The following is an 18,426-nucleotide window of genomic DNA, read 5'->3' on the forward strand; positions in this document are numbered from 1 at the left end:
CGATAAGGTGTTGAATAGATTTGGCATGAGCAATTGTGAACCAGGAGACACACCTGTGGCAAAAGGCAATAAATTTAGTTTGCACTAATGTCTGAAAAATGAAATTGAGAATAAGGATATGGAGAGGTTTCCATATGCCTCGGCAATAGGAAGTCTCATGTATGCACAAGTTTGTACGCATCCGAATATTGCGTACATTGTTGGAATGTTAGGCAAATATTTGAGTAACCCAATTATGGATCATTGGAAAAAGGCAAAACGGGTATGCAATATTTACAAAGAACTAAAGATTATATGCTCACATATCGTAGATCCAGTCATTTAGAGATCGTGGGATATTTGGACTCCGATTTCACAGGATGTCTTGACAGTAGGAGATCCACTTCAGGCTACATCTTTATGTTGGCTAGAGGAGCAGTTTCATGGAAAAGTGTTAAACAAACACTTATTGTTTCTTCCACCATGGAGGCAAAATTCATAGCCTGCTACGAGGCATCAAACCATGGGATATGACTACGGAATTTTATCACTCGGTTTCGAATTGTTGATGGGATTGAGAAACCATTGAGAATCAATTATGATAATAAGGTTGCAGAATTATATTCTAAGAACAATCGAGTTCGTCAAAGTCCAAACACATTGACATCAAGTTCTTGGTTGTGAAAGAAAGAGTTCAGAGTCTTCAAGTATCAATTGAACACATAAGCACAAACTCCATGATTGCAGATTTGCTCATTAAGGGTTTGCCACCCAAAGTATATCATGAGCATGTCACACATATGGGTGTTATACACATTGATGATGTGCTAGTATAGTGGGAGTTTGTATTTAAAGTTTGTGTTTGTTTTCTTGATGTGATATTATGTTTGTTTTATCTGTACAGATCTTGATTTTAAAGACTATTGTATTTGAATACTCTAAATTGAAATGATGACTTTCAAAAGCAGTATAGCATCAAGCATTGAAAGTGGAATTTGACTATTTTAGTCATAAAGTAGGACCAATTGGAAATAAACATATTGAAGATCACATTCTATGTAATTTCCATGCTACACATCCATACTTGATCCATGTTGCTAATTTTGTTAATGTTGTGATCATTGATGGGTCTAGTTATGATTAACGAAGGCAGCTTTAATCCTATGTTAACATAATTAGTAGACTGGATTGTTTAAGAATATTTAGATAGAATAGCAAGATGAGCTCAATAAAGTATTGGCATGAACATTGTTTTGTAATATATGTGGTCCAAGTGGGAGATTGTTAAAATATGGATTCACATATGTAACATATTTCATGATTAAGTATTCGCATTCACGTATTTGTTTTGTATCAATTTTCTAAAGTATGGGCCACCTTATGTGTAGAGCCTAATGACATCATGGATCTTAGGTGATGGGTCTAAGACACGTGAGGCCCAATAGTCCAAAGGGTATGGTCCCTAAGGCGTAGAGGGTATATAAGGTTAAGTGTCTGTTCCCTTTTGAATATCATGAAATAGAATAGAACGTGCTCTTTCCTGCTCCCATCGTTAGAGAGATTACATAAACGGTGGATACCCCTCTACAGCCTTAGAAAATCCATACTTATTCATCACCGAGAAGCAAAATGGACTCAGGTATGTTCTAAATCCATGGACAATAAGGCATAGTTTCTTCACATGATTAAACACACGATTCCTGCATGATATTATTGGTTTTGCAAATGGAATTACTATCAATTTTCACTGGTTTGAGTAGGCATTCTTGTGTGTCTGCTTAGGATCATAGCCATCAAGTACACATAATACCAGAAATGGGCAACTCAAATCTAATAATGAGCTTTGTGTTAATTACATATGAAACACAGAGTTTATGAACTGAATTTGTGATTTTCCACTAACCAGAGAATGCAAGAAAACAGAAACCCGTGTCAGTTACCTCATGGATATAAACAAGTGCTAGCCACTCATTCATTCACAAGAGGGGCATCAACAATGGCCTAGATCTCCTTCTTACTTTTCACCACACATCGTTCCTTTGCCTCAAAATCAAGTTTATCCAAGTCACCTACAATTTCCAGGTAGCCATATAAAACATGTTCCACTTTGTCTGCCTGTGCCTTCCGATTTTCCCTGCAACTGCTTGTTTTGCCATTGTTGAAATTGATCTACTGGAACTCAGTTCTCCCATGTTGATTCTCAGCATACATATTGTGTAGTTTCTCTGCCTTTTGCAACCCAGAAAAGGTTGCCCTGAACCTCACCATCATGATACTCTGATTTGCAGGTTTCCCTCGGCATATCTTGGTTTTTCCCCCATCAAAGCCCATATTTGCAATTGATGGGTGAAAAATGAGAAACATGAGAAGAAAAACAACAGATCAAGTAGAACAAAAAGCAAGTAACCAACAAGACCCAACAATTGGAGGTCTGCCATGGAAAAGAAAGTATGTCATAGTTAGAAATATGTCTCCAAGTTTCCAACCAAATTATAGGTGCACCAACCCCACTTATAAACCAAAAACACCCATTTCTCATTGAATTAAACCATCACAAGAGGACAGAGTTAGAAGTTGGGAATCATTTGATTCTGGAATGGTAGTGACAGAAATTCAAAAGGAATTTCAAAATAACTGAGAAAGAAAATCTAAGCATAAAAATTTGAGGAGAAAATAAAGCATTTCTTTGTGGAATGGGGGTTTACCTCTTAGAATGATCAAAAGCATATCAATGGTTACAATCATCTGCTCATTTTTTAAGGCGTTTGTGTTTGTGCAATTATTACCAGCCTTTTATTTTTTTTTAAGATTGTATTAAACAGAAAAACAAGAAGGTACACAAGATGTTTACAAAGTAGCCAAAAGACTAAAAAACAACACAAAGACATAAAAACTAGCAATTGTGCTCTACATAGAGCTTAATCAATCCATAGAGTCCATCAATGAAAAGGGACAATCCCCAATATACACTCTAACCCAATCCCAAAAAAGATATAAGAAGGAATTTTTAATCGATTGGTTTAAGGTTTTACAATTATCAAAAGCTCTATTATTCTCTCCCTCCAAACGGTCTAAAACAAGAGTAAGGAAGTAGCCTTCTAAGTCTTTTTTCTATTTTTCCTACAAAAAGTAACCTTCTAAACCTTTTTTTTTTCTCTTTTTCTTACAAAAGATCTATGTTAGTTCAAAAGAACACCCCTCAAAGAAGAGCACATCCATTGTACACCAAAAAGAATAAATCAATTGCCACAAAATGCCTACTTTCAAACAATGAAGGAGAATATGGTTAACCATTTCTTCTTCTACTTTATACATGTAGCATTAATTCCGAATCTTCTAACTCGTTTTGAGTTGATCTAGAATTAAAATCCTACCCCAAGTTGCTTACCATGCAAAGAAGCTAACTCTTGATCACACCCAAAAATTCCATACTGTTACAAGGAAACAACTCTATCCTCCTAGTTGACAGGAATTGATGAACTTATATAAGAAACTACCATTCATTGTAACCGAGCAAACCATGCTATCTTCAATACCCATACTAAAGGAATGTACATACAACCTTCCAAAAAGGACTTCTACCTCCAATTCCCTGTTATGCAAGCAGTTTATATACCTAGGGCTCCAACTACAATCATCCCAATCGTCAACCACCCAAGCATTTTTTTAAGAGGCTATAAAATAGAGTTTTGGGTAAGACTCCCTCAAAAGGCGTGTCTTCAAACCACCTGTGCCCCCCAGAACTTCACCTTGTTCCCTAAACCCACCTTAGAACTTGTTCTATCCTTGAAAGCTACCTAACCAACCTTCATTTTATACCACCATACAAAGCATACTATTAGCCAAGCAAGAAGAAGCTTAAGGGTATACTATGCAGCTTACTCACAATGGTTTCTGATTTTGTATTGTAAATCATGTTTGATCTTTAGGTTTAGGTGCTTTTGCATCTTGACACCTAAGAAAGAAAAAGTAGTAGCTTCTGCACATTGGCATGTGAATTTAGCACCAAAGAATGAATACAACCATGAGAGGAACCTAACTACATCTGAATGATTTAAGTTATCTTGACATCTCGAAGAAGACGAGCAGCCATAGAGCCATATCTCCTTGCTTCCCACTCATTTAGCTTCCCATTCTGAAGTCCTCTCAGCAGTATGCCATCTTTCTTCACCTTGTCACTGACAAAATCATCTGATTCAATGGTTTCATTGCTACTATCATCATTCTTCTCCTGACTATTTTCAGTTTCTCTTGTTCCAATCTCATTTGTTTCCCAATTGATTGGAGGGGATGAAGTCTCTGGAGTCTCTGCTGAGGGTTTTAATCCCATAATGAAAAGCTGGATGCTCGGATGTTGGTACTTCCTGTCCATCTGCAAGGAATGACATTGTCTAGTTCAGTTCTAAAGAGATTTGTTTTCATCAACACAAAGCCTTGGTATCATTCGAGGTGGAACACTCAAATCTGAAGCATAAATTCATGAACACCATTGCCAAACATTAGGCAGATTTGGAGCTCACAATACTTCAGAATAAAAACCTTCCTCAAGTTAAACATATACCTTTGCTTTAGGAATAATTTTCACCTCAAAATTTTGCTTCCACATGTCAAGCATTTGTTCATGGACATTAGTTGAACGGATCTCATATCCCAGCTACATGAAAAATCAATAATAAATGAGGGCATGTCTTTGGTTTTAAAGACAAAATATTAAAAATAAAAACAATCAGAAGATGATTTACCAAAATTGTGGTTTTCGGTCCTGATAAAGCAAATATTGTCCTCAATAGTGGGTCCAAGAGATGCTCTGCATAAACCTTAAATCCAAAATGTTTGAATTTGCTTGGTTGAATAATGTTAAATATAGAATGGATTACTATTCTTTAGTTGTCTCAATATAACAGATAACAAAGAGAGCATCTGAATGACTGCGAAGTGATATCTGTAATGATAATGGCAAATTAACTAGAATTCAAACAACAAACAAGTGATACAATTTAAGGATAGAATGACTCCTTAGTTATCAAAATTGATCAGTTTTTCAATTGTCAACTAATGAGCAATATTATTTAGATGAGTGAATCATGGTCTATCTGCAATGGCATAACATAATGCAAAGAACCATTATAATAACTACAAACACTCTTTCTAGTAAAAAGATATAGTGTATGATAAATTCCCATTCCAAGAACAAATGGGGTTTAAAGCATAAGCACAGAAGTACCCAACAACACTTGCAAGGGTCAATCTCTGGTACCCATTTTGGTGCCATACAGAAATTAAATATAACCAGTAGATTTGGAGTTAAGATTGGTCACTTTCTTTATATCTGGGAGCTTTACAATAGGAAGTTTACCTCATGGTTGCATTTCAGAGTCCAGAAGAATGGTACCAAAAAGGCATGGTTCAGTACCATAAAATTTCCCAATTGCAATGACATGTTTGGTCATCAGAATTGTTGGATTTTATAGATCCATTCGAGTATTCTACCAGCATGGAGACAATTTTTGAAGCAATAAAATTATTTATTCACTCTTTTCAGAAAATGAGACTGAAAGTAAGTCATGGTAACCTGCATTTTTTTTTTTTTGCAAAAAAAGAATCTCATCCAGTAAACTTACAACATCAGTGCCAATAATGAAATCAAATGGTGGATTAACTGCCTTTATATGATCTTCATTTCCCCAGTCCAGCTCTGCTACCTGGACAGAACCAAATGAATCTACAAGGAATGGAAAGTACCATGTAAGAGAGCAGTAACTACCATAAGAACCAAATTCACAGATGACATTAATTGCAACTCCAAGTAAAACCTTCTATCTCATAGCTAAAAGTACTGAAAAATGGTTTATCTAACTTCATTTTTTATAATGTTCAGCTCAGAAACATTTACAAACACTAGTGAACAAATTAGACTTTTCACAGGGTACAGGAGAAAAGAAAGAAAAAGAAAAATAACCTTTAAAAAGGAACTAAAAATAAATCATTCATCGACTTGAAGGGATTGGTGATGGTTAGAATTGCACCTGAACCAGGATTCATCTGCATGATCCTTGAAGTATTACGTTCAACATTTCTCATTAGTAATGGCAAAACTTCAGTTTGATCTGTTGAAACTACATCACATCCTAGCAATGCCATGCCTGAAAAAAGCAGCCAATGTCATATTAAGTAGTGCCTTACCTGATAAATTCCAGTATATTAGAGCCAGTTCATGCCCCAAAAGAGGAGGAAAAACACACACACGTATACACATGCAAAATAAAACGCATACCACTGGCCATCATCTAAATGACACTCATGGAAAATTAAACAAAAGTAGAGGTAACTCACCAAATCCAGCTACTCCACAACCTGCTCCAAGTTCAATAACACGTTTTCCTTTCAATTTAGATGGGCTAAACCTTCCCTTTCTGCAATTCCTCTCCTGAGTGATTCAAACAAGTGCAACTTTGCAGATTTAGAAGAATACGGTATCACACAGAAAGCAATGTAGGTCCACAACTCATGACCCATGCAGATTGCAGAGTCCAAATTTAATACCTAATAATATCATTAAAGGCCATCTTCCATTCCAGAGGGTAAGGTGCAACAGATATATTCCAGCTAAAACAGAAAATATGGTCTCCACATGGAAAATATCCAACCTCAGCCCCACCTCTGCACCTTCATGGTGTGGCTATTTTATGCCCGAATTTCTTCTGGTTTAAAGTGCTTTGATGCAAAAAAGAATACAAATTGTGCAAAATGAGGCCTGAATCCATCTATACAATTTCAGTCTTGCAATGTTCCATTATTGAATACACCTTAAAAAGGCCTTATCCCAATTACTAAGAGTTGGGAGCTGTAGGGTACGGCTCCTTGCTATCACTCAAACTGAGATCTCAAACTAAGATAAAATCAGAGAAAAGAGATCAAAAGGAAGGGGGACTGCATCCAAAAACTGCTATTATGATGAGCAAATCAGCAAGAACACCAGGAATTTCTCTTTTCGCTATGATTCTCTCATGCACAGGAGAGGAAAGGCACTACTTTGGGCAACTCTCAACTCGAGAAAACAGCTTTAAGCAACTCTTTCTCTCAGGAAAGGTAACAGTTGATTTTAGCAACTTTCTCTTAAGACTCTAGTTCTTCCCCTCACTGGGAATAAGCAACTAAATCCTGACTGATGGCTTAAAGGCACTTAAAACAGGACTTAATAGGCTGAGCCCCCTACAAAAGCAAGAGGTGGAAACCCTGCCCTCACCCTCAAGACCCAGATTCCATAGAAATTAAACACAGCTCAACAGATCAACAATTTTGAATTGGTAACCCATGGATGAAAATAATGCTAAAATTCTCAAATGAATAATAGACATTACCAGAAATTTCACAAATACCATTGATGCATCCCAAACCGTAGTTCCTAAATGCTTCGAATTGGGATCCTACCACAAGAAGAAAAAATTGGCAGCATCAGGGAAGTTATAAAGAGATGTGCTAGAGAATTAATATAACCAACATAATACTTAAAATTCTCTGCTATGAACTTTATACAAGCTAACTGATGATAAAAATAATAGAACTTGTAACGTAAATCAGAACACCTAGGGGCTAAATTGGCAAACATGCCTTCATTAAGAATTCCCTTTTCTTAAAAAAATAAATAAATAAATAAATAATAAAAAATAAATCTTTTTTTGTCAAGCAACACAAGAACCCAATCCACCAATTCTGGGTCTCAACCACCATTGTATTGGCCAGGTGGGCTATACAACCAGTATCATTAACATCTCCAAGGAGTTCTTAGCTTCTGGCCACTCCTAAGCAAAAATGATATCTTTTCTCCGGTTCAATAATAGTTTAAGATTCATATATAACTAAAACTTCTTAACTAATTATCCTCCTTACGTTGTGGATATTAAAATCATAACCTCCTGACGAAGAAAGTATACAAGAAATGTTTAAGCCTACATCCAAACTGCCAGATTCTTTCTTAACAAGACAAATGAGCATCCAATTGTATGAAGTGAAATCAGCATAAGCCAGAGCTTCCTTGCTAGATGATCCTTTCATCGGTGAATTGGTCCATTTTATTACAAAAAAAAAAATGAAATTCAAACTTATATGGACTTAATATTGCTGCAATTACCACCATATTTGACTTGTCTATTTCAAAAGAAATGTAACAAACCTGAGAAAACTGCAATTGATGACCCAGAACTTCAAACATAATTGCTGATGTGTTTGGAGAGTTTAGCCTGGCATGCCAAATTTAAACATTGTAAAGAACATTTCTTGTTGAATACTAAAATTAGTTCCTTAGAACTACAAGCAGCTTGAGATGATAGATAATATAAAATAAAATAGTGCAATACTAACCATGTAAAGCTGTGTGAGTTCATGAGTCACAATTATAAAGATGGTACAGTTCAAATAAACAATATAAACCATCATCACAAGTGGAATTTAAGTAAGACAGATTGCTTCATTTTATTAGAGAACTACACCTATAATTAACCAATCCTTGATATGATATACTGAAAAATGGTATGTAATTTATAACACATGGGGCCATGAAAAAGCACCAAGCAAACTCATGAAATATGTATGAAAAGTCAAAAGTAGAGAAATTATGAGATGAATTAGTCATTGCAACTGCAAGAAAGCAAGTGTCCACTGAAATTTTTTGAATCTCAACTAGTCTACTAGATAGTTCATTTTCTGAAAAATTAAGTGGTATTTCACATCCATTAAGAAAACTAGCTGATTGCAGTTCATAGTCACTATTTTATACATGATTCAAGGATATGCAAACACCCATAATTATGAATTCATTGCTGAGTAATATCAATTGATTCCAAACATGGTGTTGAAACAATTGGTCTAGAACTGAACAGTAATCTCTTTCAGGTTTCCATGAGAAAGAAATTCTCAAATATCCTGCATCTTAGTACCAAAAAGCAACAAAATTTCACATGCCTAAAACTTTGAACAAGTATGTCTCTTTAGGAAATTAGGCGATGTTCAACTAAAACCTTATTCATCAAATTGGTGAAGAATGAAGAGCCGGGTGATTTCAACCCAAACTACCAGAGGGATAAAGCAGAAAACACTTGGACTAAAGGAGACAAGGTCTAGCAAAGTAACATATCACTATAAGCAAGAGAAGTGGATTTTAAGTCTAACCATGCAAGGATATAAACACAAGTTCTTTAAAAGTACATACGCATAAACACAAACTCAAGCAGTAAAGTACCTGTCAGGCTCCATTTGAGCATCACAGTGAAGAGAAGTAATTTCTTGATCTGAACTTGTTCTGCTAAATAAAGAAAGGACAGAGTGTTTTAAAACATAAAAAAACATGTTAATTGCATAGGAAGGGGGAAAAACAAAGGTTAAGCTACCAAATACCCTTCATCTTTTTCATTTCTTCTTATAGTAAGTGACAAAGCCTCAATAATCTTAACAACCTCAATGTTTGACTATAAAACTATGAAATTGACATCAAGAATACAAACAGTTTTTTCTGTAAAACAATAGTGATAAAATCAAGTAATGAGCAATGGTATACCTAAATTATAAATTTAGATGGATTAAAATTGAAATCCAATTCATACTAAAAGGAGACAGCTTCACCGCTCTAGTTTGCCTACTGACATTGAAGAGTTTGACAATTTGACAGTGGAAGTGGTGAGTTTTATTCTTTCTTTTCATAAATTCATACATTGTATAAATGTATTGTGGATTATAAAAAGAACAGAATAATAAATATCTTTAAATTAAAGAAAACAAATATTATTTCCTAAATTAAGAAAACAAAATACTATTAGTTTTTTATTGCTCTTGATTTATAAAAATGTTGATTGAAGCAGATTTTTTATCATTATGCACTTAACTCGGTGAACCTCCTTTATTATTTCCATTCTTTATCCTCCTTTATAATTTTGGACATTTCCTTTACTATTTTCATGATGTGTTTTGTCATTTTGTGTCCTCATTTATTCTTTCCATTAGTAGACCGAGCATATTCTTTCCCTTAATAAACCGGAAACATGAATCGACCTAGAGAACTCTTCCTAATGCACAGGTAACACTTTTCTTCATTTTTATGATCTATTCTATGTAATAAAGAGAAATTATGAGTTCCATTCCCCTTAACTAACATATATGCACCCTTTAACAATAAAGTTTATGTCCGAATGTCTGACCATAACTTACCATCTACCCTGCCCCAAGTTTGCTTCCTTCCCTATCAATACCTCACCAGCAATGGAAATATAGATTGTCTATTGAAGCCCAAACCAGTGCTACATCTCAACTGTCAAGAATTATATCATTAAAGGAGTCCCCAAGAACATCACAAGATACACCTTTTTGTTGAGATTGGGGGTTGTTTCCAGAACTGGGGTCCAGCCTCTTCTAAAGTGGCCTGGACATTTCATGATCATCCCAGTCTAATTTAATTAGTAATTGTTCTAGTTCTCATTATGGAGGAGAGGAATATTTAAAACTAAAACATTTCCTTTTTCCCCCCATAATTGCTTTAAAAAAAAATGCTCAAACGCAGAAATTTAACAATTAAATCAGAAATAATCCTCTATTATACTCCAATTTCGTTTCAGACTTTCCAGCGAGCTTAACAGCATCCTATATCCATAACAACTACGGTGGAAGGAGGAAAAAAAAAACACATTTAAGAAATTCAATAAAGCAAGTTGCATTCATCTAGCAGAAATATGCACATTGCATAAAAGTTCAGTATAGAGTCACAGAATATACTGCAAACCCACAAAAAGAACGTTTTCATTTTTTTATTTTTTTTATTTACACAATTTTGGTGCAAACATTATAATGATTCTCCAACTTTTCACACCAATAACACAAAACAGAAAATCGGAGGGTACATACACATTCCAGGAGGACTCTAATCAACCCGCGAAACATAACACAATCAGAAAGAAATCAACAACGAATAACATTTAAAAAAAAAAAAAAACCATAAATAAACCAAACAAACAGAACCCAGATCACAAATTCCGAACTTGTGAGAAAAAATCAGAGCAGAAAGCATGGGAATCAAAACAACCCACATGAATATAAGGCAAAAAATAAACATGAACATGAAAAGAATAGAGATGATAATCTAATAGAAGCAGAAGGAGACCTTAACTCCTGCTTCAGTGTGGGTGTCTCTAGATGGGGTTTCGATGAAATTATGAATAGAGAGCAGACCCGTTTTTGCCAAAGCCGTTTTTATTGGGTGCTAAGCTGTCTCTGAATTATGAAATTATATCACATTTTCTTATGGATGGCAATGGGGCGGCTCACCCCATCCCAACCCATTTCATTTATTCAAAATCTTATTTAAAAAATTAAATGGGACGGGTATAAACCCCGGCGCCTTCCCCAGTTTGACATTTTTTAAAATTTTTAAATTTTTTTTAAAGAATCCTTTTTTATTTTTTTAATTACATTAAAATAAATATATTTTATAAATAATTAAATAACTATATTTTTTATAACTTATATTATCAAAAAAATATATTTTATTATTATCTATATATTAAAAATAATAAAATAAAAATTAAATTAATTTAATTTTAAAAATTAATTTTATATATAACTGGGATGGGATAGGATGAGACAAGGCAATACCCGAATCCGTCCCAGGTTTTAAAAAAAATTCTCAAATTTTTCTCAAACTCATTTAATTAAAATTCAAACTCGTCCCTTTGCGAAATGAGCAACCCCAAAAAAACTTGTCTCATTGTCATCCCTACATTTTCTCCCAATAAATAAGAATTTATAAAACAAAATTTCATTTTAAAAAATTTCCAAAAGCATTGCACTTCTTTCCAAGTGTCCTCGACAAGTTGATGCCAAAATTAAAGAAAATTTATGTTTTAATGAAAATGGATAAATATATAAATATTTAGAGTATAATTTTAGCCCATGTTTGACATCGATCCAAAAGTTGGGTTGAACGGTATTAGAAAATTTGAGGATATTTATTATAAATGATGAAATAATTTAAATATTGTGTTTTGCTCACAATAAACTGTGTAATGAATCTCAAATAAGTCTATTATAATATAAGTTAATACCTACTTACAACTAATTTATCAAGTCTTTAATAAATTAATTCTACTTTAGATACAACTTGTCCTTAACAACTCTTTCTCACTCAAAGTGAAACTATTAACAATTATGAGTTTGGTCTTTAAGGAATAGAATCCTAAACTTAGATTGGCTTTGTAAAACATGAGCATCTTCTTTAAGTGAAGTTATATATCTAACTTCAATTTGTTTTTTACCACTTTCTTGCATAGAAATTGAATATGGAGAGGGAACAAATTTTTGAAATTAAATTTCTTTCTTCCATGGAGTTGATAAACATAGTTTAAGTGGTATTATAACTTCATTTTGTTTCAAACATTGATTGAACTTAAATAATTCATTTTGAAAATGTTGCCAACTAGAACTTAAGAGTTGAAACTAGAACTCAAATAACTTAAGGACTTTATCTCCTTGCTAGTTTGTTCTCCAAGTTCTTAGGTTAATAAGGAAGAGAGCAATAACGATTCTTATCTCCTCACTAAGTTTGTTGCTATTTTTTTGGAGGTTTGCATTGGAGATACCTATATTTAAGTCTCTATTTCAATGGAATATGTAACCAATTAAAATACTATCAATAGAGTTGTGTAGGACAAGTTAACCCCTCAAAGTGTAAGCAACTTTCCTTTCTTTTCTTTAATTTATTTATCTTTTTTTTTTTTTGTGAGCTCCTTGTGATTATATCATCTTTGGTGTCAAAACTAAGTATGGAGCTTCTAGATTATGTGAAAAGAATTGAAGAGGATGTGGCATTGATTGCTAATAGACATAAAAACCTTTTGCATCATGTAATAGAAAGTTTAAGAAATTGCAACAATAGATTAATGATAAAGGAATAGCTCTAGTCACGGGTGAAAGTTCAACAAACATACCTAGATCAAAGGTAGGACCGTAATCTTCTTTTCATGGAACTTGCTCCTTGAACAACTTCATTCCATAGACGACAAAGCTTGATTTTCCTGAGTATGAGGAAAAAGACGATCTTATATTGTGGTTATGTAAGACTGACAAGTATTTTAGGCTTTATAAAATTGTAGAATTGTATATAGTAACTCTATCTTCTTTTTATCTAGAAGGAGAAACACAACTTTGGTGTCAAATGATAAAGCAAGAGCTTATCTGTGTGACATGGGAAGACTTTAGGGATGATCTCTATATTTAAACCCTATTAGTTTGGGCATCATTTTAGCGAATTAATAGTTGTGGCAAACTTCTTTGATAATGGAATATCAAGGTAAATTTGAAAAACAACTTGCCAAAGTTACACATCTTCCATATGATAATAAGATCAATTCCTTCATGGTTGGTTTGAAGGATGGCATACGCATTAACGTACAAGCAAACCGACCTACCCCATTGACAATGGAAATTGGGTTAATAAAATTATTTGTAGGTCGCAATCATGCTCAAAGACACCCTACTACCCAAGTTGCAAGACCAAAAGTTCCTCCCTACACTACTACTAATTTTTCAACCCATAATTCATTGTCAAACACCCTTAAGAAGATGACATTGGAGGAATTAACAAAAAATAGGAAGAAGAGCTTTTGCTTTCATTGTAATGACAAGTAAAACCCCAGACACAATTGTCTAAGGCTTTTCAGGATAAAAACTTGTTGAGAAGAGGGCAAAGATGATGTGAAAATGGAAATAGATAATAGTGAAGAGGACTTAGCACCAAAATTTTCCTTGCATGCTATGATAGGAATGCATGCACCATAAACCATGCAACTTTGGGTGAGTTGAAAAGGCATTTAGTGAGGGTTCTTATAGACTTGGGAAACACTCATAATTTTATTAGTTTGTGGGCAACTCAATATGTGAATTTACAATCAAATTCCAACAGCAAGTTAGAGGTCCTAGTGACTTCGAGAAAGAAGCTAATGAGTCTAATTCATAGCCTACAAGTACCTATCAAGCTTCAAGAGGTATCGTTTGAGGTTGATTTCTTTATTTTACCATTTGCAGGCTATGATATTGTATTAGGTACATAGTGGCCGAGGACATTAGGGCCAATATAACAGGATTTTGAAAAGTTGTTAATGAAGTTTTCTATAAGCAGCAAGAAAATAATTTTAAGAGGTATCATTAATTTAAGGGACAAGAGGATTGTCGGCACGACATAAACTAAAGTTTTAGCATCTTAAAATGGAGTCATAGTGCAACTCATAGGTGGTAATGAGGTTATGAGCAACAATGGCTCCATTCAAATTGAAATTAAGCAACTTTTATAAGACTATTAACGAGTTTTAATTGAACCTACAAGGTTCCCCATCAAAGAAGTCATGACCACCACATTCCACTTTTTCTAGGCTGTGGGCTACTTGCAGTGCAACCATATCACTACCCCCATTTTCAAAAAAACTAAGTTTGAGGCATTGGTCAAAGAAATGCTAATGACATGAACTATTCAACAAAGTACTAATCCTTACTCTTCTTCAGTATTCTTGGTTAAAAAATATGATGGTATGCGGAGGATGTGTATTGATTATAGGGCCTTAAACAAAATCATCTTGAAGGATAAGTTCTCCATAGTGGTAAAAAATGAGCTTTTAGATGAGTTAGTGTGTACTCAATTTTTTACTAAATTGGATTTACAACTAAGCTGCCATCAAGTGCGTATATATTTTGGTGATATTGAAAAGACAACTTTCAGGACTTATCAAGGCCATTACAAGTTCTTGGTCATGTCATTTGGGCTTACTAATGCTCCCTCAACTTTTCAAGTGCTTATAAATGAGGTATTCCAAAATTATCTACAAAAATTTGTATTAGTCTTTTTTTTATGATACACTTATATATAGTACAAGTTGAGATGCCAACTTAAAGAACTTAATAATACTCTTTGATATATTGTAAGCTCATAAATGAAAGATGAAGGGTGAAAAGTGTCAGTTTGGAAGACAACAAGTACATTATTTGAGGCACTTGATTTCGAATCAAGATGTTGCCATGGATCTATCCAATGTGAAGGCTATAGTGTCATGGCCTAAATTGAAGAGTGTCATGGATTTGTGTGGGTTTTTAAGACTTACAAGTTACTAGCAAAAGTTCATTTAGAATTATGGTAAGATAGCAGCTCCTCTCACTCAAATGTTAAAAAAAAAGAAAAAAAAATATTTTAAATGAAGTTTAGTGTCAAATGAGGCCTTTCAAAAGTTGAAGTTAGCAATGACTCGTGCACCAATATTATCATTACCTGATTTTTCTAAAACTTTTATTGTTGAATGTGATGCTTTAAGAGTGGGTGTAAGGTGTTGTCTCACTTCAAGAGAGACTTATAACATTTTTTTAGTCAAGCTCTATATGGGAAGAATCTTCTCCTCTCAACATATGAGAAGGAAATATTAGGCTTGGTTTTCGTTATTAAAAAATGGAGGCCATACTTTTTAGGGAGACAATTTATAGTAAAAACCGACTATCAAAATTTAAGGCACTTGTGGACTTAAAAAATCACCATTATGACTCAACAAAGGTGGCTATGCAAGTTAATGGGTTATGACTTCCATGTTAAATACAAGAAAGATGGTGGAAATATAGTTGTTGATGCTATTTCTTGTCATTATGAGACCAAACCAATTGAATGATCCTTGCTTGCTTTGACATAGTTGTTACCACATTGGCTTGAAGCCATCAAATATGAAATGACAACAACATTGACCCTTCAAGCATTATACTCTAGAATTCAATAAGGAGAGGCGATCGAACCTTGGCGAGTGGTTGATGGGGTTATTTTATTCCAAGATCATATTTATCTTACACCTAAATCCAAACTTGCACCTACCATTATCAATGGATTTCATGGTAGTACTCATGAAGTGTAAGTAAAAACTTTCCAAAATATCAAAGCAATTCAAGTAGTTTATTCATGGGTGTAATACATGTCAATGACATAAACATGAAAATTTAGCTTCTATTGGGTTATTGCAACCCCTTCCCATTCTTTCTCAAATTTGGGAAGATATTTCAATGGACTTCATTGAAGGGTTACCACTTTCTAATTGTAAGACAACAATCTTGGTAGTAGTTGACAAACTATCAAAATATGCTCATTTTCTTCCTCTCATCCTTACACAACAATAGGAGTTGCTAGATTATTTTTTGATAATATCTTCAAATTGGATGGGCAGCCTAAGTCAATTGTATGTTATCGTGACCCTACTTTTAGATGTACCTTTTGGAAAGAGTTGTTTCTTTTGAATGGAACATTTTTCAATTTCAGTTCCAATCATCATCCTCAAATGGATGGACAAAGTAAGGTTGTTAATAAAACTTTGAAGATGTACATTCGATGTTTTACGAGTTCCCAACCAAAAGAATGGTTTAAGTGTTTGTATTGGGTTGAATATTGCTATAATACTAGTTGGCAATCTACAGTATGAAAGACCCCTTTTGAAGTTGTATATAGAAAAAACCTTTCACAACTAATTGATTATATTCCAAGAACTGCAAAATTGGAAGCTATTGAACATGAACTGATTTCTTGGGATTGAGTCCTCAAAGAAGTCCAAGAATGTATTGTTTGAACTTAAGCTCCAATAAAAAGGTTGTATGATTCTAATCATGCTAAAAGAGAGTTTCAATTTGGGGATTATGTGTATCTTAAGTTTCAATCATATCATCAAACATTCATTGCCTTGAGAAAAAAATTTTAAAACTCTCAACTCATTATTTTGGGCCTTTTGAGGTAAATTAAAGGATTAGTAAGATCGTTTATCATTTAAAACTACATACTACTTCAAGGCTCCATTTTGTTTTGCATGTCTTACAATTAAAAATAAAATAAAATTGGAGAATATTGCTCAATATTGCCAAAATTTTTGGAGATCAACTCAGATGATTCTTTAGCACCTGTCCCTCAAGTTGTTTTAGCTCAACGTCATCACAAGGGAAAGTAAGAAGTTATGGTTCATTGGCAAGGGTTATTTCTAACATAAGCTACATGGGAAGCATGCACTAGATATTTTTAAAGAAAGGTTTTCAAAATTTCATCTTAGGGATGAAGTGGCTACTTAAGGGGGGAAAAGTAGTTTCTGGTACACTTTCAATCAATTTCCTTTTTTTCTTAAACTAGTTTAGGTTGATAAGGATTTATTTCAAGTTGTTAAGTTAATAAGAAAGAGACCAATAAGAACTTTATCTCCTTATTGGGTTTGTTTCTAAATTTTTATGTTAATAGAGAAGAAACCAATAAGGACACTATCTCCTTGCTAGTTTGTTCCTACTTTTGTGGAAGAAGTTTACATTAGAGATACCTCTCTTTAAGCATCTATTTCAATGGAATAAACAACCAATTAAAATATTATGAGTTGTGTGGGAGGAGCTAACCCCTCAAAGTGTTAGCAGCTTTCTTTTCTTTTTCTTTTTTATATTAGTGTGTTCACCGGACTACCCATATTCATGTCAAACTTCTTGAGAATTTCTTTTACATAGCCTTCTTGAGAAATAAAAACACCATTTTTTGTATCTTTCACTTCTATGTGCCAAGATAGTATGACATGAAACCAATGTTGATCATCTCAAACTCTTAAGCCATTACTTCTTTGAACTTATCAAACATAGTTAGATTATTTTAGGTAAAGATGAAATTATCCACATATAAGAAAACAAGTAATACATCACTATTTTCATTCAACTTTATGCAAAGAGCATGTTTATGAGGGCATTTAATAAAATTATTATCTTGAAAATATTTGTCAATTCTACTATTCCATACTCTTGGTGCTTGTTTTAGTCTATTCAAGGTTTTTTTTTTTTAGATACTTGTTCTCATTTCATTTTGCCACATAACTCATGGGTTGTTCAAGATATTCATTCAAAAAGGTAGATTTCATATGTATTTGAAAAATTTTCTAATTATTTTGAATAACCAAAGAGATTATTAGTCTTATTGTTCTTAAACGAGTAATGGGAGCAAATTCCTTATCATAGTTGATGCTTTGTTGTTGCTTATAGCCCTTAGTGACCAATCTTGCTTTGTATCTCTTTACTTCCCTTTTTGCATCTGCCTTGTATACCCATCTTACTCTAATTGTCTTTTTTTTTTTTTTCCTTTTTAGAAGAGATTTTAGTTCCTATATTTTTATCTTCTTTATTACTTTTATTTCCCTATCCATAACATCTTTCACTATTTGGTCTTGAATTGCTGCTTCAAAACTTATTGGTTCACAACTTGTTAAAAAACAAAAAAGGGTTAGATCATTTTGATTTTTTGTTACCTCATAAATCTCTTGTATATTTCTAAAAGGTGATGTCTTTTCGCTTGAGCTTTCCAATGAAGATGATATTGTTAAAACTCAATTGATGGGAGTGTTGATGAAAGTGGAGTAGCAATCCCTTGTAAGCTTCCTC

General features: G+C 33.6%; 1 protein-coding gene across 4 annotated transcripts; it reads right to left on the bottom strand.

The window, feature by feature from the left end:
* Nucleotides 1–3,857: 3,857 nt before the first annotated feature.
* LOC100246881 (uncharacterized) lies at nucleotides 3,858–11,304 on the bottom strand. 4 transcript variants are annotated; one of them, XM_002263954.4, is made up of 10 exons: nucleotides 11,126–11,304; nucleotides 9,218–9,277; nucleotides 8,153–8,219; nucleotides 7,341–7,406; nucleotides 6,313–6,406; nucleotides 6,006–6,122; nucleotides 5,601–5,701; nucleotides 4,722–4,796; nucleotides 4,541–4,633; nucleotides 3,858–4,351 (listed from the first exon to the last, which is right to left on the bottom strand). In XM_002263954.4, exons 2-10 carry the CDS (start codon nucleotides 9,229–9,231, stop codon nucleotides 4,034–4,036), a joined length of 945 nt encoding a protein of 314 aa, XP_002263990.1. In that variant the 5' UTR covers nucleotides 9,232–9,277; nucleotides 11,126–11,304; the 3' UTR covers nucleotides 3,858–4,033. The 4 variants fall into 4 exon arrangements, with proteins under 4 accessions (XP_002263990.1, XP_019073489.1, XP_010648168.1 ...); XM_019217944.2 differs by having other exon boundaries at nucleotides 4,565–4,633; nucleotides 11,126–11,284; XM_010649866.3 differs by having other exon boundaries at nucleotides 9,218–9,280; nucleotides 11,126–11,283.
* Between the last annotated feature and the right edge of the window lie 7,122 nt (nucleotides 11,305–18,426).

The sequence above is a fragment of the Vitis vinifera genome, chromosome 3 (genome assembly GCF_030704535.1).
Source record: "Vitis vinifera cultivar Pinot Noir 40024 chromosome 3, ASM3070453v1".
NCBI lineage: Eukaryota > Viridiplantae > Streptophyta > Magnoliopsida > Vitales > Vitaceae > Vitis > Vitis vinifera.

What these genes read in the sequence shown, in the direction of transcription:
- LOC100246881 (XM_059736054.1), bottom strand. Translation starts at nt 11,083, where the DNA reads ATGTTCATGTTTATTTTTTGCCTTATATTCAT. An exon ending in TGGTATTTGTGAAATTTCTG is followed by an intron (nt 6,407 to 7,340) that starts GTAATGTCTATT and finishes TGAATCACTCAG; the next exon opens with GAGAGGAATTGCAGAAAGGG. An exon ending in AAATTATTCCTAAAGCAAAG is followed by an intron (nt 4,352 to 4,540) that starts GTATATGTTTAA and finishes CATTCCTTGCAG; the next exon opens with ATGGACAGGAAGTACCAACA.